This window comes from Daldinia vernicosa, assembly GCF_022497035.1.
Source record: "Daldinia vernicosa strain CBS 139.73 unplaced genomic scaffold F5Y00scaffold_30, whole genome shotgun sequence".
NCBI lineage: Eukaryota > Fungi > Ascomycota > Sordariomycetes > Xylariales > Hypoxylaceae > Daldinia > Daldinia vernicosa.
This window is the reverse complement of record NW_025953946.1, coordinates 334,357-358,183: the sequence shown is the minus strand read 5'-3', so window position 1 is coordinate 358,183 and position 23,827 is coordinate 334,357. Positions and strand designations below refer to the sequence as shown.

At 45.2% G+C, this 23,827-nt stretch overlaps 5 protein-coding genes across 5 annotated transcripts; 3 read left to right on the top strand and 2 right to left on the bottom strand.

The window, feature by feature from the left end:
- Window positions 1–1,888: 1,888 nt before the first annotated feature.
- Window positions 1,889–4,717, bottom strand: F5Y00DRAFT_240169 (HET-domain-containing protein). The gene is made up of 2 exons (XM_048008190.1): window positions 2,196–4,717; window positions 1,889–2,138 (listed from the first exon to the last, which is right to left on the bottom strand). The coding sequence occupies exon 1, from the start codon at window positions 4,678–4,680 to the stop codon at window positions 2,335–2,337; it is 2,346 nt and encodes a 781-aa protein (XP_047863887.1). The 5' UTR covers window positions 4,681–4,717; the 3' UTR covers window positions 1,889–2,138; window positions 2,196–2,334.
- Window positions 4,718–7,914: 3,197 nt separating this feature from the next.
- On the top strand, window positions 7,915–10,349 carry F5Y00DRAFT_108225 (RNI-like protein). Its single transcript, XM_048003878.1, has one exon. The coding sequence runs from the start codon at window positions 8,239–8,241 to the stop codon at window positions 10,249–10,251; it is 2,013 nt and encodes a 670-aa protein (XP_047863886.1). The 5' UTR covers window positions 7,915–8,238; the 3' UTR covers window positions 10,252–10,349.
- A 1,227-nt stretch (window positions 10,350–11,576) lies between these two features.
- Window positions 11,577–13,324, bottom strand: F5Y00DRAFT_270870 (uncharacterized protein; the record flags this gene model as incomplete). Its single annotated transcript, XM_048012682.1, has 2 exons — window positions 11,577–12,433; window positions 12,490–13,324. 2 exons carry the CDS (start codon window positions 13,322–13,324, stop codon window positions 11,577–11,579), a joined length of 1,692 nt encoding a protein of 563 aa, XP_047863885.1.
- A 4,695-nt stretch (window positions 13,325–18,019) lies between these two features.
- On the top strand, window positions 18,020–19,076 carry F5Y00DRAFT_240158 (alpha/beta-hydrolase). The gene has a single exon (XM_048008189.1). It carries the CDS (start codon window positions 18,195–18,197, stop codon window positions 18,900–18,902), a length of 708 nt encoding a protein of 235 aa, XP_047863884.1. The 5' UTR covers window positions 18,020–18,194; the 3' UTR covers window positions 18,903–19,076.
- A 2,848-nt stretch (window positions 19,077–21,924) lies between these two features.
- Window positions 21,925–23,016, top strand: F5Y00DRAFT_270867 (uncharacterized protein; the record flags this gene model as incomplete). The annotated part of the gene is made up of 1 exon (XM_048012681.1): window positions 21,925–23,016. One exon carries the CDS (start codon window positions 21,925–21,927, stop codon window positions 23,014–23,016), a length of 1,092 nt encoding a protein of 363 aa, XP_047863883.1.
- Between the last annotated feature and the right edge of the window lie 811 nt (window positions 23,017–23,827).

The window sequence follows — 23,827 nt, the reverse complement described above, 5'->3', positions numbered from 1 at the left end:
TATTCCTATGGTTACCAAGTTTTCATTTTCTTAATTAACTAGCCGATCTCGAAATAGCGCAAGAGAATATGGAATCATAAGATCGTATTAACTATATGCAATAATAGAATACTAATAAGGAGTGCCCACATGATGATGAATACATGTGAAAATAGACTCGATCTCTATCGCTGTGGCGCAAGCTCGGCATTAAACGAGACCCTTGCTTTTCTGTAGTGTAGAGATACACTATACTAGCGCGGTAGTTCACATCTACGGTTCCACACAGATAGTGTATGTAACTAAAAGTTACATGTTACCAACTTGTGGAAATTCCAACAGTAAGGGCATGTATGATAGGCATCCCGTGACGAAGAATCCTGCCGAGTTCCCAGGCGAATGGATAGGCATTATCCTGATACATGACCCTTAAGGTGATCCTCACTAGAATAGTCGGTTCAAATCCATGTGAAGCTGAAAAAGACATACATATATAGGTACGTACCTCCTAAAGTTAGTTTTCATATGCGGGGACCTTGTCGATCCATAAACCCCCCCTTACCCCCTCCCCTCCCCCCAGTCAATTCTTTTTTTTTTTTAGTAAGTAGTGTACGTACCTAAGGCTGGACCCTGGGGAAATGTGGCTGTGCTTAGTTACACAACTCTAGATTCCACGTTGCGACCCGCCAGCACATCACAACGTTACTTATTAGCCACACCTGCCGCCGGTACACCGACTCGACAACTCAACGATCTTAGATTTCTCGCTTAGTCTCCACCGCATTTAACAGATTCGAACCGGATAGAGCATCTTCCTTGTGCATGCATAAGCGAGGCCATGACCTCATAGGGGATTTACACCTTAAGGATGCGGAACGTCCGAATCCGCTCGACAAACAGTACTTACTACTATGCAGAGAGACTCATCAGAGGGGGCCCTCTAGAAGAACACGAAAGAGCAAAGACCCACAGCGCAAGATTCTACGTACAGAGTTACTCATTCATCAACCAAGGCATTTTGCTTGGATCGACTTTGCCTCGTTGACGTATCTGGCTTTTCCGCCCGGCCCAATGTCGTGTTAACGACCCACTGGCCCGACCGGGTCTATGGCGAAGACATCTGAGGCCTCCTAGAGAACAACGACCATCAACAATCTATCAATGGAAAAAAAGGGCATCAGGCGGTGGAATAGCAGGGTGTGAGAACAAGGCGACCGGCGATTAGGCGCCGTTCTGCCAATAATCGCATGAAAACCTCAAGTAGGGTCTCATGACTCACCGTTGACAAGCCTGCACCATTTCCATAATTGATTGGACATCTCAGGCTCATAACACCGTGAATGCCGCGTCATTTAACCATCTACAGGGTCTCTACAAGGCCACTCTTACGTCAAGAGCGAAGTTATCATGTTGTATTCTACGCGCTGAAGGATCGCTGGCTTTGGGCTTCAGCGGGGATTGGTAAGTCTTGCCGGCATACCCAAAGACTGCCCAACATGAAAGTCCCGAGTCCCGAGCAAAAAAAAAACTTGATTAGGAGAATAACGAACGAATTGAAATATTTTTAATCCGTCGAGCGCATTTTCACCGCCCTTTTGCAGCAATATTCTAACTGCTCGAGGATTCATCGGGAGGAGACTAGGTAATATACGACGATATGCAGTGTTCTAGCTATAAGCGCCGTCGCTTGGAAATATCTTGCTTCCCTGTCCGGACTTCATATGGTTCGATTTGATCAGCCAACGTCCAAGTCGGACGTGGCCGAAGAAAAGCTAAGCAAGTATGATGCTATCGTATTCAGCCTCTCCAAGTGAATACATTAGAAATCTAGTATCCGAGCTACATCCCCAGTCAAGCCCCCGGGAGGACGTTCAGCTCAATACCGCTAGAACATGTAGAACTAAAAAATATCAGGGTATTCAGTGGCCCCGTATTAGTTAGAATTGTAGTCATGTAGTTACAGAATAACGTAGTTGGGTTCCTCCCTGCTCGTATCAAAACGTCTTCCACCTAACCATCGGATAGGTTAGTAGATATGAAGATTAACATTACCAGTGACTGGTTCTTACGTGTCATCTATTATGTCCACCAGTAAATACTACTTCTAAATGAAGAGAACTATGAATCGAAACACGCAGTGATTCAAAGTCATACCCAAGGTAATTTTTAGAGAGACGAATAAACAACACAATACGGTTTGCTAATTGAAGCCCTAGGGTCCTCTTGAGACGGTATTTACTAGATACCTTGAAGGGATAATGCGTAGAACCTCAGGAAACATGATATCTTAGAAATGCCGGTTAGTGACTTGACAGAGACAAATCTAGCTTATAGTATATAAACTGTTGATGGTATTCAAACAATCCTAATCGACTCCAAAGTCGTCTCTTCCCACAAACCACCTTCATTGAGATAACAGAGACCAACTCGTCGGTAGGTATTCGGTTCTGATCGTGGCAACAGTAGAAGGGCATGCGCACAAATCACATCACCGTAACGTTCCGGCTTGACCTGAGTGTACACCAAGTCCGCCTTTGTCAGAATCAAGCATTTGAACTTCAACCCTTTATCTAGACACGACGATGGGAAGTCTAGGAACGCCTGCCCCAGCCTTTCCTCGGACTTATCCCGAGGCGACTCGTACAACGCAAGCTTATTCAGAGCCACCGTGTGCTCGGTCCAGAGCTCCCACTCGACGTCTAGCACCCTACCCTCGACGTCCAGGTACCCCGACTTGACCGGCCCGAACACGAAATCACTCCCGTCAATAAGGGTTACGGCGCAGTCTAAAATTTTAAAATGCCACGGACGATCGGTCGTCCACTTCCTCGATTGTTTCGGGTAGAGAGTGCCGTTATCGTATTTCACGCTGGCCCAGCTCCAAGACGGAGCGGTATATTCGTCGCCGGGCTCTTGATTTGGGGTAACGGTCGAGAGGCTGTTTGTCGGGTAGGAGCGAAATATATAATACCACTGGAGGTCAACCAGAAGCGTTTCTTTCCATAGGCCTGCAAGGTAGGTCATTCCGTTATCCTCAGCCGCCATTGCGGCAACGGCCGAAATCGCAGAAAGCTTGTCTGTTGGAAACGAGAGGGATCGCTGTGCATATTGAGATCGTATCTCTATCCATGTCATCGACATTTCTCTCCGTTTATATGCTTCATCTATCGCATATCTATGGGATAGTCTCGATTCCCACGGACTAGAAATAATGGCGGAGGTCTCTCCAAAGTAGTTTTGGACATACCCGTCTGGACTGAATTGTATAGGGGGGTCTCGGTGCTCTTTCAGGCTACTTGGGTCGGCAATCAGCTTGTTACATGTCCATTGGATCCCCTGAGAAGTGAATCGCAAGCGGCGCGAAGAGAGTGCCCACTCTTGCAGAGTCCATCCGCGCGAATCAATGGGGTCTTTCAAGTCAGGGGCTTCTTCCCGGAAGCCTAGACTTAATTTTATATGCGGGAACTGAGGCACACCTTTTCCAATGGTGACGTGGAATGGCTGTACCTTGAAAACTGGAGGAAGTGGCGGCTTTAAGAAGCTTTCGGATGCTCCAGATGAGTTAGCCGCCGAAATAGTCATGGCGCTGTGCTGGTATATTTTTGCCATCAATGGCAGTTCATGTAGCTTGTCTTCAGGTGAATCCTGTATGATACACAGGGCATCGACCCATATATAACGAAAGCCAAGTTTCCTAGTAACGTCCATAGCATCTGCAACTGACGAAGGGATTTTTTTAATATCAAGGCCATCGAGCTTAATCGGTAGAGTGTCTCGGGTCAGTGTATAGTTTTGCTTAGCACCCCATACGTAACTCAGAGTTACATAATCCTCCGTTTCTATAGAACCAGTTTCGACAAGATGTGGATGCAGAGGATCCCCAACATCTATTAGTCGCGTGGGTCGAAAAGTACTATTCTCGGTACATTGGTGATTTTGCTGACAGTCGTCCAGCCATCCTCGCGCTACATGCGGCCACTCTCCGCCCGCAGCAGAAAGTCCTTTCCATTCCCTACTAAAGACCTCCTGGCTAGCATCAGATATTACTTCGAGCCAGAGTGTTCCACCATAAGGAGGGATGAATATCCAAGGCTTAGAACACTTTTCACTAGGTGTAGCCTCAATCTCAATATTGATAAGATCAAACCCAGTCGAATACTTGCCTTTCATAATCGATATTATAAGATTTATCTTTGCGCTACAGTCAAGCGACTGGAAGGTCAAGTCAGGTTCGGCTTCTCTCGTTTGTGATTTCATGGACTCTTCGGGCTCAGCAGGGCTTTCGAATGTCCCCATGAGGTATTCATAAGCTGAACCTCGCTGATGGTCATCGTCGTGGTTGCCCTGTGGTGTGCCTGATTCAGCAGATGTCGTTGTAGTTGTCTCCTGTCCTTGGTACCATGGTATATGGAGGATGAAAGATCTTTCACTAAGAAGAGGCATCTCGTTTTTTGCGGCAGTTAGGATTGAGTTGCCGAGGAGAGTACACAGATTACAGCCATTGAGCATGCTATGGTATACATCCGTAGTTAAAAGCTCACAGGATGACTGGATTTCAGTCTCACCGTCGCTACTTGACTTGAGCTTCCCGTACAGGTCTTCGTTGAATAGTTTCTGGCAAAGTTCGCAAGGCCGTGCAAGGTCATCTTGGGGAATAAAAAATTGCTTGGGAGTCTCAACCTTCCCTCGGAGTCGGAGCATTGTGAACAGAGAACCCAAATCACACACCAAACAGGACGAGAAGGTCGAAGAATAGTATGATTAGGAAAAATTGGTTAAGGTCGAAAACAGCCGATCGCGTATTGCATTTGAAGGTATTCTCGTTTTAGATAAAATCCTTCAACGCCAATTACCTAAGCTTCGTTGGGCTGGACTTCAGATCCCCAGCCAGTAAAATCCATTCTCCAACTATACATGCTGCGCCCCCCCGGTCTATCTTACTATACTAGTATCTTCTAACTCATATTAACATCTGATTTGACTTTTATTATATTGAAGCATTACTTGTTATAGAATGTTAGATGTTTTTCTATTGCTATTTCATATCATCTCCAAGGGCCTATTGGCAGCGAACATGCAGTGATGTAGAAACAGAAGTGAAAGTAAAATTCTCTTAAGTATTACTGGTCCATACGGTTTGAATATAGAACATCTTGTATTATAAAAATTTCAATACCTTAGTAGTCATAGTTATTTATATTTCGCTTAATGCCCTACTTGCTTCATGATCTATGCTCAGTGTGACTAGGTTGACTAATAAATGTAGGTAGCTATTGGGTAAGCTACACAATAGATATTATTTGATTATGTGTCGAAGCTAAAAAACGACACCGTAATCGCCAACGAGCAATTACGCCTTATATATTGTGCAACATTATGCCTAGATCCATGAATTCGATTGATTTAAGGGGAAATACCTAATCAGAGATGAGTTCCCATAAGTTATCTCGGCGAGTTTATTGTCTCATTGATTGTTTCACTGATTCCTTGTGTTATCTTATGACTATATCCTCTATATAGAAGAATGTTCCTAGCTGCAACTAGTTAGCTTCTCTTTGAAAATTAATTTACCAAGACTACTGAATCCATGAACTAGAGGGTGGAAGCCGTGAATATTGTTTCATAAATGAATGACCTTTAACTGGCTTAATGATGTACTTCAAATGGTGCATTAACTAAGAGCCTTGTAACTTTACTTGCTACTATATTTATCCGTATAACATATTTGAACGAGTCAACATACTCATTATATGAGATGATTGTCTATTCAATATTGATAGTACTAATGCTTCACCGGTACTGCCTATTAATATAATATTGCTGAAACCCGATAAGCACGAACTATCCAGATAGGGATACTATCTTGACCAATTTACTGAAATGGCATCATTGAATTAAACAGCCTTTTAACATTCCCTTACTTAAGGGAGCTTCTTGTCTCTGTTCGTTATCAAGGCGGTTGGTCAGCTGGGTATGGGTGTGGTAGATGTGACATGGTGACCGGAGTCAGGCGATCTATTTCCGAGCACGGGGGAAAGACACAATTGCAGCAGATCAACTAAAGAATGCAACCATTAAATCTTTATAAGAGTCTTCTTCATCATAATCTCATAATTTCTTATCAGTCAAGATAAACATTGCGAATTCTTTCGAGACAATTTGCTCATCCGTTCGTACTAAAGCTTCTTGAGACCCCTGCTCAGCCCTTGTCTGTCTACTTTGTCATGCGGGGAATCCTTGAACGAAAGACATGGTCAGTTTAGACTTGAAGATAAGCTATATGATAGAGATATATCTGGTTTATAAAACCTGGGAGGCTTAATAAGCTTTCTAAACCCAATGAATATTATTATAATCACGAATATAACTACCCAAGAACCTGATGACTTGTGTCACACGGTGGTTGTTAGTCAGTCTTCTGGTCGATTAGGTAGTCGAGGCGGTCCCAACACACGAAGATGGTGGGCAGACTCTTGGCTGCAGCTGTACGAAGGGACCATTGATCACCGTCTCGGCTGCTAGTCACTGCAGGCTGACGATTGGCGCGGGTCTGGCTACAGCACAGCTCTACATAGTCAGCTTTGAAAAAGCATGCCAGATATAGCGTGAAAACGGCGCAGGTCCAGCTGGCTGGGCTTGTGGAGCCACGTAAACATACTGACATATAGCCCTGAAGGAAAAAAAAGAAAAAAATTTATAACTACCTAACAAGGCGCGCAAACGAGTATCCTGATTCCCGAATTCTTTGTCTCGTGTTCCGGATTTGGAGCTGACTCTAAAGCTAATGGTAGTTAGGCTACCTAAAGGCACCCAAAGGTACCTAAAAATCAAGGCGCCGTCGTGAAGCAATACACACCATTCAGACTGAACAGCCAAGGTAAGACGTTAGGTAGAGTTTCAATAATGGAGTAAATAAATGACTCTGCATTGCGTACAATGTGACACTATCATTTGAGGACTCTTAGTATTATGCCACGAAGATGCGATCGTCTTTCTTGCATGAAGCATAATATGTCTGGCCCAATGGGTAGAATACATTATTTGAATAATCCGTACAAGGCGTATGTAAATGGAAGAATTCGGGAAGGTCAGGGGTAGGTAAACAACTTAAACCACTCGCCCGCTTTACTCCACTGAGGGACTGTTTGCCTGTGAGGGGTTATAACCTGCCTCGTCAGCCCGTCTGCTCCTTACTCCTTGCTCCTGCTACATAGGTGGATCTATGTAAATGCTAAAAAAGGGAATTTACCCCACCTTACCCACGCTGTACCACACTTCTTATTCTTCTTATTGTGCTGATCACGTGTTGTGCTGTACTGTTTCTTTTACGATAAGAGCCCGACCCTGATTTATTATGGAGTCTCACATGGTCAAGTCAGCTAAGACTTTGCGAGGGGCCATCCGCGGGCCATGGCAACCCTTGGCAACCCTCTTCGTTCCATTATTCCAACCCTCCACCCGAGCATTAAAAACTTATTCAACCACCTAATGGTTGCTATGTTGTTATCTTGTCTCATCTACATACCAGTATACCTACCTACATACATACATATAATCATTAACTTATCCCAGCCGCCTTTCTACTGGGTCAGTTCTAGTTTCAATGCATGATTTCTCGTAAAACATTAAATAAATGCCCGAGCCTTGCTTAGTCGAGCTGGATTCGAATTTTCCTTCTTCATCACTACATAGTCTTTGAGGAATAGGTCTGTCAGTGTCAGATCAGCTAAGCGCTACTTCAGCATATCGCCGCAACCCGCATTGGGTAGTCCGTACGCCACCTCGAATAACAAATTGAAACTGGTATTGGGGCGAATTTGGACCCCTTTTCAACTTGTAATCCGTGCAGGCTGATCGTCGTGCTACTTTACCTCCTTTTTCCAGCTCCTCGTCTTTTACTTTCTCTTACCGCTGCTAAGGCACTACAGCTGGCTGGTACTACATTCGTTTATCTCTTTTGGAATTGGCACATCTGGAAGCGTGAGTGTGAGACGAGTCATGTTAGTCTCCATCAGCACTTGGCTCTCGTGATTGTCAAGAGAACACAGGAAACCCTTGGGTTCTAGTTTTATGTATTACCTTTTTCTGGCCATCTTAATTGATTTAGTTGACGATTCGAAATCCCCGCATCTCGCAACGACAGCCGAATATAGGGTTATTCGTCCTAGTCGGTTGCTTTTGTCCTTCATTTTCTAGACCTTTGTTGTTTCGTGAAAGTGAGGCTTCACGCAATATAACTACCAACGCCCAACGCCCACCATGACCGATATCACCCCACCCAATCCAATTGACGAGGAGTCGCCTGGCGTCGCACCACCTGAGGGTCGTCCTAAGGAGAAGCGTCGCCAGAGACTCCTCCAAGGCATTCAACGCATGTCTTCATCTCCTTCGTTACAACAAATCGGTCGTTCTCGGTCTTCGAGCTCCCCGTACGGCACGCGAGGTAGTTTATCATGCGCGAGTCTCACGACGACGCCCGCTTACGGGCAATATACTTCTGGCAGCGTTACGCCGGGCTATTTTTCGAATGGCCAGTCTTCCATACCCGGCAGCCCGGCAGCTGAGCACTCTGGATTCGATGGCATTGAAACTCGTATAGCACGTAAAGTCCCCTACGTTTCTACGACGCAATTAAATCCGACTACCGTTTCTCTACCCGCCGACGTCACGGCTACGAGGTCCAGATCCGGCACGGTCCGGAAACCGCCTTTTGAATTCTGGGCTAGAATGCCCGACGAGATTCGACTTCACATTTTTTCCTACCTCCGGCCGAAAGAACTCATCCGTATTTCGCGTATAAGCAAGGAATTCCAGAAGTTCTGTTTTGATGGTCAATTATGGACTCATTTCGATGCTACCGAGTTTTATATGGAAATACCCGCAGAGGCTCTAGCCAAGATCATCCTTGCGGCAGGTCCTTTTGTGAAAGACCTCAATATCCGCGGATGTCTCCAAATCGAGCATTACAAACGAGCCGAGGTCATTGTAACAGCCTGCAAGAATTTGATCAACGCAACTTTAGAGGGATGCCGAAACTTTCAACGAACTACTCTGCACAATCTCATCAAGTCTAACGAGGGGCTTGCCCACTTGAACCTTACAAGTATGACAGCGGTAACAAATAGCACATGCAAGATAATTTCACAACATTGCCCCCAGCTTGAGACTCTTAATGTCTCGTGGTGTAAGTACATGGATGCTCGTGGTGTCAAAATGGTAGTCCAAGGGTGTCCAAAGCTACGAGAATTAAGAGCTGGAGAAATTAAAGGGTTCAACAGCATTGGGGTAGCAGAGGCTATATTTACGACGAACAATCTCGAGCGGTTAGTGTTGAGTGGTTGCGTGGACCTCGACGATGAAGCTTTCAAAACCATGATCCATGGTACTGAACCCGAAATCGATATCTTAACGGATCGGCCAGTGGTTCCACCAAGGAAGCTTCGACATCTAGACTTAACCCGGTGCTCACAGCTGACCAGCCAGGCTGTAGGTGCATTAGGTCACCTCGTTCCTGACCTACAAGGCTTACAGTTAAACGGATGTACTTCGTTGACCGACGCGGCTCTGCGGCCAATTCTTGCCTCGACTCCTCGTCTTACCCACCTGGAATTAGAGGAGCTATCGGAACTGACCAACGATTTCCTTTCTGAGCACCTGGCTAAAGCCCCGTGCGCTCCAAAGCTTAAGCATCTTTCTGTAAGCTACTGCGAAAATCTCAGTGACATAGGTATGCTGCCTGTAATGAAAAATTGCGTCAGCCTGGAGAGTGTAGATATGGACAACACACGAGTCGGCGACCTGGTTCTCACAGAAGCCGCGGCTATGGTCAGGTCTCGGTCAGCGAGGACACCCCTATCTGCTTCACGCCCTCGTATTGGTCTCAGGCTAGTTGTATATGACTGCCAAATGGTGACGTGGACCGGTGTCCGAGAGATCTTGTCTTGGAACGCCGAAATACGGCGACCTTCCGAGAGGTCGGCTACGTATCCCACCGAGATAATAGGCCTCAAATGTTTCTACGGGTGGCAGCAGACGGTAGACCAGCACACGCAGCGGGTGCTGAAGGGTGACTTTGCTGCCGCCGCGAGATTGGAGAGGAAGTGGGCGGATTACATGCAAGCCGTCGAGGAAATAGGAGCCGGGGGCGCTGGCTCCCGGCGGCGCCGACGTCGCGCTCGGGCCGCTCAGATGCTACATGCCGACGAGGAAGGAGGACCTGCCGCAGGTCGCCGCCGGGCACGAACCGTAGCGGCCAACTGCGTTGTCATGTGACCTCGTTTTTATGGCGTATATCGGTGCATCATAAACCACACTTGTCGGAGTTGGAGGCTCTAACCAGGTCGGGCCTGGTTATCACTTATTCACTTTTTTTTGCGGAGTTACCTAGTTCATGTACACATTTTTGCTGGCTGTACGGGAGTTATTAACGGCGTTTTCCTACTGCTGCCATCATGGGCACCAATCTACCTATTTTTTGTCTGTCCCTTTAAGAAGAATGTCGTTGCTTAGTGTATTTGTCGGTGTATCAGGGACGGATAGATGGTCCGTTCGCGTCTCCCTTCGGGATATGGTATGTGTGTGGCTTGCAGCTCTTGTTGACTCTTCATTCGAGTCTGTCTCTACTGGTGGTGTCATACTTTTTATATAGATTTACGGGGAGGGGTTTTGTATATTTCAGTATGCTGAGTATCAGTGCGATGAATTGGAAAGATGGATTTCACGTCCCCTGATACCTTTTATGAGCCCTACAGTCTGTATTAATTTAGAGGCTATACTTCTGAACGGCAGCCAACTTAGAAATTTGCCCGGGCGACTAAAACAGGTAATCTACATAAGTCCTAAGACCACCCTGAAATACGGGTATCGATCGAATTCCAAACAACACGAGATGTAAAGTGAAAGCGCGCAAATTAGTATTAGGTACATGAATAAACACTAGCAAAGCAACTATCAACTAGGTTGTGAGGCTAGGCTAGTTCATTTAGGAAGTTCCCCCCTTCCCCTTTTCCCCTTTTCGGTTTTCCTTTTTTTTTTCTTTTTTTCTTTTCTTTTCTTTTCTTTTCTTTTCTTTTTTCTTTTTTTCTTTTTTTTTTTTTTTTTTTTTGCATTCTCCTACTACCCTATTACATGGTCTTATTCTGAAACGCGCAGTAGTAAAAGTCTTCTCGCCCCTAGACCATAGGGTGGGAAATACAACGCGAAAATTCTCCTATCCTCATTCTCATCAGCTTCCTTTAGGAGGTTGATGCCGTGTAAGTAACATGGCTAGATGCCTCGTCGAAAATCAACCCCATGAAAGAAACCAGATATCAAAATCAACCAATAGGTCTTTGACTCGCCGAAGGCTGTCTCGAACTCAAGGTATCTGTCTTGACCAATTGATCTCTATACCAATTAGCATAGAATCATGAAAAGAGTCAGTCCCGAATTGGAGTCATATAATTGAATTATACATTAGCACGCCTTTTCTTGGCGTGGGTTCTTATTTCCGTTCGTTCTGTCGATATACGCGAAAAGCCAATGCAAGATAGGCAGGTTTCTTATTTGTTGGCCTTTGACACTAGATGAGTTGCAACGCAAACTAAGGGTTTATAAACTCAAGATCCTCGGGGTCGGCATTGGTGTCGGAAGGTAATTCTGTCGAGCCATAGGTTTTTGTATCGATCATCTTTGAATAGCTTTTCGTCGTGGTAAACGACCGACATGTCGAAATACTTGCTCAAGTAAGTTGCGACCCACTTGAACCGTTCGTCCTGCTCGACCTCCCTTTTTGAAGATCCACTGGGAACAACAACTTCAATGTCGATATAACTCCATTGGCGTACATTGTTTTCCGGAGTCATGTATCTACGGTCTTTGTCTTTGTTCACGAACTCGTACCCCTCTCGCGATGTATAATATGTCGAGCAGCAGCTAAAGACCGCGTCAAGCAACGCCGAGCATACATTCTGACGACGGTAATCAGGATGTACAACCACCGTGAGTTTCCCACAGGGCGCTGCATACGTTTTGTAGGAGCCAAAGATGCCCCTGACGGCTACGTCCATCACGGCAAACGCAATGACGGGTCCATTGTTCTCAGCGGCGGTATTATACCAGCCATCAACGGCAACGAAAAACGGCATGTTCTCGGTGCGGCACCCATCATAGACGCCGAACCACTTATGATGGCCGACTGGTCGCTTGTCCGGTGTCTTATAACTGGCGTCCATCTCTTCATTATACAATGCCGCTACCTGCATCATGTCGTCTCTCCTGGCCGGCCGGAGGTGACACGGCACTCTGATCTCACGCGGATTGGAGGCGTGCTCGGGGTAGACTAAGGGAACTTCAAGGCGCTGCCTAGGCACGTCATCTTCACTTCTATATTCCCTCTTCGGCTTGAGTTCCTCGGGCAATGCGTCTTCCTCGATAGGCTTGGTATTATCTTCAGGTTCTACCGGGTTCTCCTTGGCTAAATCAGGTTAGTAATAGGCATAAGATATCATCACTAAGAAATCGTGTACGTACCCATACGATGCACTTCAGAAGCAGAAATCACCGGTTCCATGAGACGGCCTGTTTCGGGGTCTATATCGCATTGTTCTGGGTTTGTAACCCCTTCGGGATGGAGGTCCACGGTAATCTCGTGAGTTGACTGAACCCAATTCTTGACGTATTTCTTGGCATCTTTTGGTAGATACGAAAACTGTTCAGTGGGTGAAAATTCGTCCTCCACCGTCTCAACACGCTTGTGATCCTTCGGTACGACATTACACCCCGTATTTGTCTGAGTATCCATGTGGTCGTGACGTCGGGAGTCTCTCTCCACAGCATCTACTAGGGTAGTAGTAGCGAGTGCCTTACGAGCTTCGTGTACAACGCCAGAATCAATGGTTTTGCTTGAATTGTCATACTTCTTCGCAATCGCATTTGAGTTACGTTGACTCTCATCTAGGCTAGTAGGCGCGGTAAACTGCTGATCGCTTTTGACCTCATTGGCATCCTTCTTTGGCGCCCAACGGCTTTGCGATAGCCCTCCTGGCTTTCGCAGACTACGCTCAACCTTGGCAATTGGTTGAGCTTTGACTTTGCTGGTAGCTGAGTCATTGGGGCGGCGAGTCCAGTTTGTGGTAGTAGGTTCATCCGAGGTGCTATCGTTAGCTCCCGAGAAGCCAGGTGTTTTATGCGCATTCTCCTGAGGATGCTTGACGCTGTAATCGGCTGTCTCTTCTTGAACCTTATTAGGTAGATTTACACCGGAAGCTTGGCCGGGTGATTGATCCTTAACCACTGGTTGGCAGTTGTAGTGACCCGTCTCCGGATCGTAGATGTCGACCCACATCTGTCGCTTAGCCGGAGCCATTTCTGTATGGAAGGTAACCATTAGTATCAAATTACATCTTATAGAAATATTTCAGTCGCAAGAGGTAGGTATATATGGAAAAGGTAGGTCACGCCTGGGGCACGCGACGCCCCTCGAAACTTATAACTCAGAAAAGGTAGTCTGAAAGGTTCACAGGTCCTAATTGGGGGGATGGATATATGGTTCATTGACTTACCTGCGATGTTGACCTTGTATTAGATATGTTGGGATGATTGCCGACCAATTATCTGACCTTAAGTATGATAATTACTAAGAATACCACGGCTTTTGTAGATAAGAGAAGTTGATAGTTTCTTTGCAAGTTGAAGTTGAAGGGAGAACGTCTGCGAATAAATAAGTAAGACACAAGATGTACCTCTAAACAGGAAGCCAGGTTGCTGGTTCATCAATTTATCACTGTAGAGGAATGAAGAGTAAATTGGAGGGAAAGAGAGGACGAAGAGGTGATTAGAATTAGAAAGTGCTACTCGTTCAAATGAAGGAGGATGGGTAGAGGGATGGGTAGTTGGATGGATTCTTTCCTAGGAAGTTGCAAAACATGAACAGTCTCAATGACGTAGTAATGGATGGACAACATTAAATAAAACAGTAGGCACTTACCCTTGTATCACGATGCGGAACCTAATGTACGTTTCAGATAATCAACGTGACTGGCGACTGGAGACTGGCAATAACAAATGTTAGTGAGATGATGACCTTCTTTTCGAAGACAGGCGAGTAGACAAGGTAATACTAACCAAATCCGATTCCTCTCCTGTTGCCCCCAACCCGACTTGTGTACCGAGTCGCAAATCCCGATCCAGTATGACTAGGATGTCCGATGATGAACCGGGATGGTTGAAGGTAGTTGGTATCTTGATTCCAGTCGTACTTGCAATAAAAAATCAGATATGACGTAGGTGTATAGAAGAGAGAGAAAGAGCGAACTATTAACCCAGAAAATTTTATTGGCTAATGCGCAGCTCTGATTAGTAAATAGAGTTGCTTGGGTGTAGAAACATGGAAGGTAGACTGGGCAATGTAGGTTTCATAATACATGCAAGTGATGGATGATAGTGGAGGGCACTTCAAGCTAGTAAACCAGGCTAGTCTTGTGCATCGCCTGGGAAACTTTTAGAATTGTGGCTGCGCCCTGCCACTCTTCACGAGCCTAACAACCCAGTATCGTACTTGAAATATTCGGGGAATTAGCAGTGTTAAATATGTGGTTCCTCATGTATAGCACATTACATGATGATACCACAGGGCCCGCTCGTGCTAGTACCTCGTATTTGTGAAGGGACGGTATCAGCACACTTAGCAAGATGTCCGCAGGGCATACATTAGGTATACCATGGAAACTTATGAGTTTATGGGCTCCTCGGGAGCCAGCCATACTATATAGTAATGGATAAACAATTAAAAGAGCTGAACCGTTATAGCTTCTAATACGAGACGTAGATAAATCAGACGAGACGTGTTATTATAAGTTCAAGAGATACTTACGTTAAAGAAAAGAAAACAAGTAAACGGGGCTAGGGGCATCAAATTACATCACATAAAGCTCGGAGGCACTTGACCTTTAGAGATGTATGTGCCGATGCATTTATTAGACATATTTAAAATCTTTAATGCAAAACTACTTAACTATAAGTTTTATTAAAACTTAGAGTCTATGACTTCGAAATGTTGTGATATTAAAGGAACCACATGTTCTGTGGTACTTGAACATTGTTATTAAATACGTCACTCCGGAGCTCCGGAGCAAGCCGTTTACAGCCCCGGCCCCACACCGGAGCCGGTACAAAACTGCACGTACCCCTTTTCAATATGTCGTCTCTGCTGGGAAGATGAACACCTGCAAACACAAGAACACAGAGAAGATAGGTTTTCTCCGGCACCGTTCCTATTCGCACAATTAGCTTCTATGCAGACCGGATACCCTACCTAAAAAGGGCTTAACCTAGATTAGGTACCTAAGGTGTAGGTATAATAATAATAATAATGAAAATATTGTAATTAATATTAAATACATCACCACCAGGTTTCCGCTGATCCCTAATATAAAACTAGATGGTCCGAAGGATGCCTAGCTCCAAAGATACATGAAGTTGGTCATTGTAAGGTATTTGGTATCGTGTAGGTGAATCAGAAGCCCCTGCTCTCTGGAGGGCTGGGTTATGAGGAGAAACAGCGCCTTCATTAATCCTCTCATATGGGTTGTTAGAATTTGGCAATGTGTGATTTAAACTGGTCTTCCTATTCCGGCTACCACTGCTAGAAAGCGGCCGGAAATATTTCCCCCATGATGCAACGAGACTGGGCAAAAGCTTCATTTCGCGGAAAACGCTTGGGAACGTAGGTGCGCAGAAGACCAAAAGAAGGAGCACCATTTCGGTACCACACCAAATTGCCATCCGGGATATGGCATAGGTGGCATCTTGGGTTTGAAAGTACTGTACCGTCACAATCAATCGGAAGATACCCGAAATAAAAGCCCTACGTAGATATCTCATGAGATTCTAAGTTAATATACCTACCCGAGAGAATCACTTACAAAATGCCAATAGCAAATACTAACGAAACGCTGATCTTTCTCCTTGTCGTCATATTAAGTTTCCAAATAACGGTATGAGGAAGAATTAGAATAAGCACGTGTGAAGCGATATTGACACTGGCTGCCGAAACGTCTACGGCTTTCCTGTTGAAGCACTTTCCAGGCACTGTTTGGTCCCATATCTTTTCATGTGGAGTGCAAGATAGATTCGCCACAATAAACGCGGAGGTGTAGAATAAGATGTTGATCAATATTAGAATATAGCATGTCCACTATTATTAATACGTTAGTCTAGATAAGATTCAAACGTAAATGGCAATAGAAAGTGTAAAACATTGTACATGCCTTAGCTCTTACTATATCGTGTACTAGGGATAAACTGTCGTAGGTACTTACATAGAAGAAACCACGAGTTCCTTGTGGAACAAATATTCGCGCCCACTCTAGAAGTATGGCTATTTTCAAATTCATTATCACCATCGAGTAAAATGCGAGGCAAAGGGTGACGACCTAATTATTCTGTTTTAGTAAAAATTTTGCCTACCTACCTACCTAAGGTGGATATGCATAGTGTGAAGTCTTCAGGATTTAAAGGAGTAGCCGCAGGCCAGACTCACCCAAAGAAATTCGGATAAGTCCCTCACTCGGACGTTCCACTGGTGTACGAACATCCCAACACCACGAAGGACACGGAATCCTAGGCACTGTGATGTAACGAATAGGACCTTATCAGATATTATTAATTATTATAGACTCGATATAAAAGGAAGTAAATATTGATATACATATGCTGCAAACGCAAGAACTAGTCCTAGTTAATTCAATAGAAAAGCAGATAGGCTATGCAGAACTCACAGTCTTCCAAGAACAATTTGCGTGTAAGAGCGATCCTAGAATAAATCCGTAGAGATATTGCAAGCGTTCCTATCACTAGAAGAATAACTATTGCAGTAAGGGTTGCGGAATTGCGATTCGGAGGATTCTCTAAGTCTGGCACAACACCAGAAGGAGGAGAGAGTGCTGGCCCATCTAGGATTGCCTCTTGCTCTTCGGGTGAAAGAAGGTAAATTTGATCCAGCAGCATGTCTAGCACGCTTAGGTTGACTTTAATGAAATATTTCTATTCTGATTAGACTTTCTCCTTCTATAGTCGTAGAATGCTTGCTCGCATTGGTGATATCTTGAAGAAGGCGGTCGTATAACAAGTATGATAGGTATTAAGAAAAGTAAGCCCTGGTAACGTATTGAAGCGGTAGGTAATATAACTTATAGGACTCTTCAAGTGGCTAATACACTGTCTACGGCTACTTCTTACGGAGTCCTGCGGAGGATATGAAGGCTTCGTGTTAGCTAATGTGTGTACTACCATGAGGAAACTAACGGAATATCCGAATCAAATGAGACATCGTAACGGGTCGCAGTGAGGCTGAGTTTGAGACACAACTAGATACCTAATCGTATAGTTAGACAGGTCAGCTGTGTGGCGTAACTCTAGCAAGTTTTACATATACGAAACTTCGGGTATATATTGTATATATGTACCTAGATAAACATGCATATTTCTTTCCCGTGTCTGGATCCGAGGCGCTCTTGACCGAGCTCGTACGCCATCTCACCTTATATCCTAGCTTTTCCGATTCGCCTACTTCGTATAGAAAATAGGGTTGTTATGTTATTCGGGCCAAGCAATAAGTAACCGCGTTTCACGACATCGAAACGGTATTTGCCATACTGTCAGATTTCACTGCGAACATTACGATCCTATCCGGGTTACTGTTAGTCGGCGATGCTAGGCTTTTATTACAAGCTTATATATGTGAGTTATTACTATACTATTATAACGATCCTAATTCATCACGGGGTATTCTCATTCAGCTAGGAATATATCCAATATCCATACGGAGAACTCTACTCCCCCTTATCGGTAGGAGTATAGTGTATGAGACCTCGTGGCAGCGAGGCTCGTGGACAATGCCGACTGGGGCTCTACTACTACTGCGTATGGCTAAAAGTGGTAAAAGCTAATTGGCCTTAATATTTCTCTAATTGCATGCAACCAATGTCTTTTTTTTCTTATTTTCTTGGATGGTGACTCACGAGTAATCCACGTCACCTACCTGATTAGGGCCGTAATGTGTGGTATATAAGTAGGGCCTGCAAGGCCACCAGACTTACGAATAATCAATGCCCTTTTCAACTTATTGACCAGTCTACATACCTATTTATAACAACCCCCTCATATTCACACCATCGAACTCTTTGGCTTAATTACCCGTATTTCTCTTATCCACTAGCCTCGTCGTCCTAATTGCCATGACCCTGGATTTGAAGCTCGATTTCTACCCCGCATCGGACCCCAGCCGCACGGGGGTTCTCGTGCTCCCAGGCGGCGGGTACGAGTTTATTTCGATGGAAAATGAAGGAACGGCTCCAGCACGATGGCTTAATGACCATGGGTTAGATGCGTGGGTGCTCTCTTACACGACCGCCAGCCCGTCAAATCCAGCACCGATATTCCCAGCTCCACAACGCGAGGCGCTTGAGGCAGTGCGGCGGATTCGGGCATCGGGCCGGGTCGACAAGCTAGGAATATGGGGTTTTAGCGCCGGGGGGCATCTTGCAGCTGTGACGGCGACGGATCCCGGTGCAAAATTAGATTTTGCGATCCTTGCCTATCCGGTTATTAGCATGGCGGCGGGTACCACCCACGAGGGCTCACGACGCAACCTGATCGGTGATGGGTGCGAAGCCGGTAGTGATGTTGAGAATGCTATGTGCGCTGAGAAGCGCGTCGACACAGGCACGCCGCCAACGTTTCTGCTCCACACCGCAAACGACGATAAAGTGCCAGTGCAGAATACGTTAGGGTTTGCTGCGGCTATGGCCAAGCACCGGAGGCCATTTGGAATTCTTGTTCTTCCAGATGGTCCACATGGGATAGGGTTAGCACTGGGTGATGAACGGTTAGGTTGGACGAGTGAACTAGAGAGATGGTTGAAGTTTTCTGTTTTAAATGTTTAAACTCTTTCACAGAGCACCTTGTTAAGAGTTTATACCTCCAATGTTTAGCAAAATTTGGAAGAACCCGCTAGACTTGGGCTTCTCTAGGCATAGTTAGAACATAGAAAAAGTTGGCGTAGATGTTTGATACACCTATGCTGTTTCCGGTAGCCAGCAATCGACTATATTCTACAGGGGCTATGTCGAAGTATACTCTACATAAACGTAAGGCGTAGCACGACCGCTAGGCCTTAACCTATTCGCCGGCTACGCCATTTTATTAGTGCAAAGGCTTATATAAATGTATGTTCTGCTTCATCTAAGTCATCACGAATCTCACTAGGGACAAAATCCTAGAAATTTAATAGGTTCATAGCATAGGTAACCAAAGCTTCCGAAGTGATACCAGAGGTACTCTTCTGAGGCCAGAGGGCACATCAACACCGGCGTGGAAAGTGGAAAAAGTAGAAACGAAGATGCCTAAGAATCAAGCTATATTCTACGGGGGTGTAGAGATATATTTAGGAATAACCGGCTTAGTTAACTCCATCTCACATGCTACCTACCCACAAGGCCTAGTAACTTCTATTGATGTGAGGAATCACCTAATAAGCTAATATTGCTTATGAGAGCCTCCGAGGTCCGACCGGTCCAGTAAATGATCGTGAAAAACTATATTGAATCATTTAGACCGAGAGATCTCTGGAGGAATATGGTATAACCAACAAAATACTACACTGGGTGGCAGTTCGGACGTAGGTACCATTCCCGTAGTCCTAGTATCTCCCCTATAGTAGTAACCCAGCTTTCGAGAGCTCCGTATATACTAGAAATGGCTATTACGCCGATATGTAGTGATGCTGCTGTAGCACAGATCTGCTATGTAATTAATATGTGCTATGCTCCTGCCGTAGGCAACTCCCACGTCGACAGTTATTTGAGTAAGAAAATGATAAAACCCGGAATCGTGTGCCGATGCCTCATCACAACAGAGCAGCCAAGTGGCGGTCCTTAAGGCGGTAGAGGGAATCTTACTAGGGTTAGTCATGTAACTTTGTAATTATATTGACCTAAAAGGGGGTTGTATTCGACAAGCCCTTGCCATTCACAAGCGTGCTCAAGGCTGTAGGCTTTATTTGTGGTAAGCAATGAAAAGCATCATTAAATCTTAACCGCCGGGGCCGCATGAAAGTGCAAGGCAGATTCACTGGCAGGCCGTAGAATTTTAACGGTTTGGATACCTCGGAAGCTGATAGGAACATGTGGCATTGAGAGTAGTATTTCCTCTCCCCTCATTTAGCCTGGTCCTAAGAGGCCAGAGACCACTGTTGAAATTATCACGAAACAACCCTTTCTGGAGTACTCATAAGCATTCCGAACCCTAGCACGAAATAGCAACCACTAACCTGCGTCACGGTGGCCGAAGGCAGAAATTTCATACAATGGCTAAGATGCTCAAGCGGAAGGGCATCGGGGATAATTACTTGTACGTACTGCTTCGCGGAATGGTTAACGAATGATATGAATCTACTAAACGCTCGAGAGGAATATACCCAGGTGACGTGAAAAGATATCCCTGAATCTATTCAGCAATAAATGATTCGATGGTTGCACATGAAGTTGGTATACCTAACATGGGTTTCAACACTGTAAGTCATAGGATCTCGGCAACAAGAGTGGTGAAAATAAAGCTAACACCGTCCCGACCGACAGTGACCACCTCAGTAGTAAGTTATCCTGACTCCTACTTCTTGAACGAGCCCTTACGTTTAACAGATCCTACTCCCTAGGCCGCTAGGCCGCTAAGACACTTAAAATAGCTATAACCAGATTTGTAATACTATTTCAAGTATTAGTATCGTCTTAATAGTCAACTAAGAGCCAGAGCACGCATGAAATTTGAAAAGGGTTCGTAAAGCGCGGCCTCGGGAAAGGTAACGTGCTTCGTGACACGGGCCGAGTTAAAGATTCCGGCTTTCCTAATGGTGTTTGCTAAGCGCCGAAGATAACGCCCAGCCGTACGCCGGCCTTCAATGCAACATCCCATCCTAGTAAGAATTCCTCTTTAGTTTTCGAACGTATTATGTATGGTAACATAGCCTCTATATATAAAGTAAGAGGCCTTTTAAGAGACCTTGAATCATCAAAGGAATACTAAGCACACAACTTCGGCGAGCTGTCACGCTTCAAGTATTGTGCTCAGATCACCTCTGGCTTCGTCAAAGTTGACCAGTAGAAGTAAGGGCTATTATAAAATGGCGGCATTACATCCAGCCAATCATAGCAACAGCCAGCCGAATGGAATATTCTATGATTGGTTACACACAACCAACATATCTCTGACACTGCGGCCCTTCCCACGGCCCCACGGTTCTTGAGGCCTTCTGCTTTTTACAAAGGAACTACGAAGTTCGAAAATCAGCCTCGCTAAAAATATAGGATAATAACTGCAGCATGGTCTAATGTAGGAAGCCCAAGTTGTCGATATCATTCGTTGTAGCTCATTGTTGAGAGTTTATCTAAGACCTTCTAAGTTCCAGAGTATGAGGCTATACGTGGTCACTCTCCAGTTAGGGGTAGTTTGGTTTAACCGTAAGGGAGGGCACATACTTTCGACCTTCCATACTAGCTACACCCAGTCCACCCATGGGGCTATGCCATGTCGCACCACTAGATGGGTTATACCCCGCGCACTCGATTCATCGCATTCTATGTATGGCCATGGTACGCTATTCGGTGAATAAAATCTTATGTAGTTTGTAACATTTGCTGCAGGCTGCGTAGAAGCATGCAGGTCGCAGCAAAGGCGTGAGTCGATATGAGATCAGGTGGTAAAAACCGGGAGGGAGCCAACCAACTACCTAGGTAGGTCACCTTGGGAAGTATAACGATATGTATAAGAATAGGGTTCGATGTTCTCTCATGAACACAAAATAGGAACTAGAAAGCAGCCTCAGCTTTATACTACCTCAGCTTTATATACTATATTGCACTCAAAATCAAATATTCACAATTTCTCCCCGATTGGTAATATTTTCCAACCATGTATTATCGTGATGGTTCTCTTTTTGACGACTCATACCCCCCATCCACTTCCCAGAAATGGGATCCAGTGACTGTGCTGGAGCTTTTCAACTACGCTAAGATGGCTATAACCTGTCCTGGTACTACGAAGAAAAAGCGAAGGTGTCGAAACCCTATTGCTCAACACAATTTGAAGCATTCTCTAAGGGTTCTTAATGGGTTGGCGAGCGAGCCCGCCTCTAAGGCAGCGACATCACCGGAACTCTGCAAACCACTAGGTGTCATGTTATGCTACCACCATCATCGCTACCTCTCAGACATACTCTGCGAATGGCAGTCTCGCCTAAACGATTGGGCTGCTAGACATGACGAGTCGGATGAGGATACGGAAAGTGATGTGGACAGCGATGTGGACAGCGATACGAATACGTGGAGGCCCGACTATACACCTAGAGGCGAACCTTACGTGACGACTGAAACACTTGAATACTATATCCTATATGGATACACGAGAAGAGAGAGAGAAAGGGAAGATGCAAGGCAGCGGAGGGCCGACGAGAAACGGAGAAGAAAAGAGGAAAAGAGGAAAAGGGAAGAGGAGCAAAGGCGAAAGGAAGAGGAGAGAAAACGGAAGGAAGAGGAGAGAAAACGGAAAGAAGAGGAGAAAAGACGGAAAGAAGAGGAAGCCCGCGAAAGGGCGTTTCGTGAGCGAGTCCGCCTTGCCGAAGAGCAGAAAGAGCGGGAGGCCAGAGAAAAGGCGAAGAGGGAGTCCGAAGAATGGCGCTCCTCATGGGATCGCTATTCAAGAGGGTGGAACAGCAGTGCCGACCTGGTTCCAGGAAGCATCCCCTGGCCGGTAAAATCAGGACGACGATCAGACGTTAACGAAGTCAACGTGAAGCAGTTCTTCGCTAAAGCGCCACCAGAGTCGCTAGTGGATTCGAGCGAGAAAAGATTCAAGCTCATGAATGCAGAAAATAAGAGATGGCACACAGATAAAATCATGCAACGCTTTGGCCTGGGCGTATTGCGTGGCTCTGCGAAGCCTGCCCTGGATACCATCGCCAAAACTTTGATCGAGTTGAGGCAAGAGGCTCAGAGGAATCGGTAGACCGAAGGGTATTGTATTGTATTATATTGTATTGATATGGCGATTTCTACGATAAGCTATGTTTTTTCTCTTCCCCTTCTTTCCTTTCATGTATAACAGGTCGTATATACGTGATTAGGATCTACGGCTTGTACAATAATACCCATCGACTGACTATCTTATTGATATGTTTTTCTTAACCTCGACATATGGCCAGAAGTGATTTAAGTAACTTAGAGGAATATAGTAATGGCTTCACGAAGATGGCAGTAAATATGAGACTGCAGATATTGATATTTTCTCTTTGTAAAAGATCACCGTTGCTGTTGCGGGCTGAGGAGGCTCTAACAAAATCAGGGGCTAAATATACAAACACATATTTCTAAGCTCGTAGCTGTGGATTCTATCCGATCTTTTAATTATCTTAGTTTCTTCCGAGTGAAATAAACCATATTCCACAATGATACGAAATATTCCAAGGCAAATAGATTGAAGTTTTAATCACGGCTCTGGGTCGAAGAAACCCCATATGTGCATACGTAGATCGCTGACTACCTCCTAAGCCTATCAAATGTATAAATGCATGAATATTTTAAATACCTAGATATGAGGTACGTACCCATGTATGCGTTCATCGGGGTAGAGGAACCATTGGAAATTTCCCCAGGATTCCAATTTCGAAGATAAACCAAACAATTACAACCTTGGTGAACGGATACGAGTCCACTAATTAATCAACTTTGCCGGCTTCCAATCTGCCAATCTCAAATGCGAAGGAATCGGGTTCAGACCCGTCTTAGCACAAGAACATAGCAATAGCATGGTGACTGAC

Coding starts and splice junctions, on each gene's coding strand:
- F5Y00DRAFT_240169 (XM_048008190.1), bottom strand. CDS start 4,680: ATGCTCCGACTCCGAGGGAAGGTTGAGACTCCCAAGCAATTTTTTATT.
- F5Y00DRAFT_108225 (XM_048003878.1), top strand. CDS start 8,239: ATGACCGATATCACCCCACCCAATCCAATTGACGAGGAGTCGCCTGGC.
- F5Y00DRAFT_240158 (XM_048008189.1), top strand. CDS start 18,195: ATGACCCTGGATTTGAAGCTCGATTTCTACCCCGCATCGGACCCCAGC.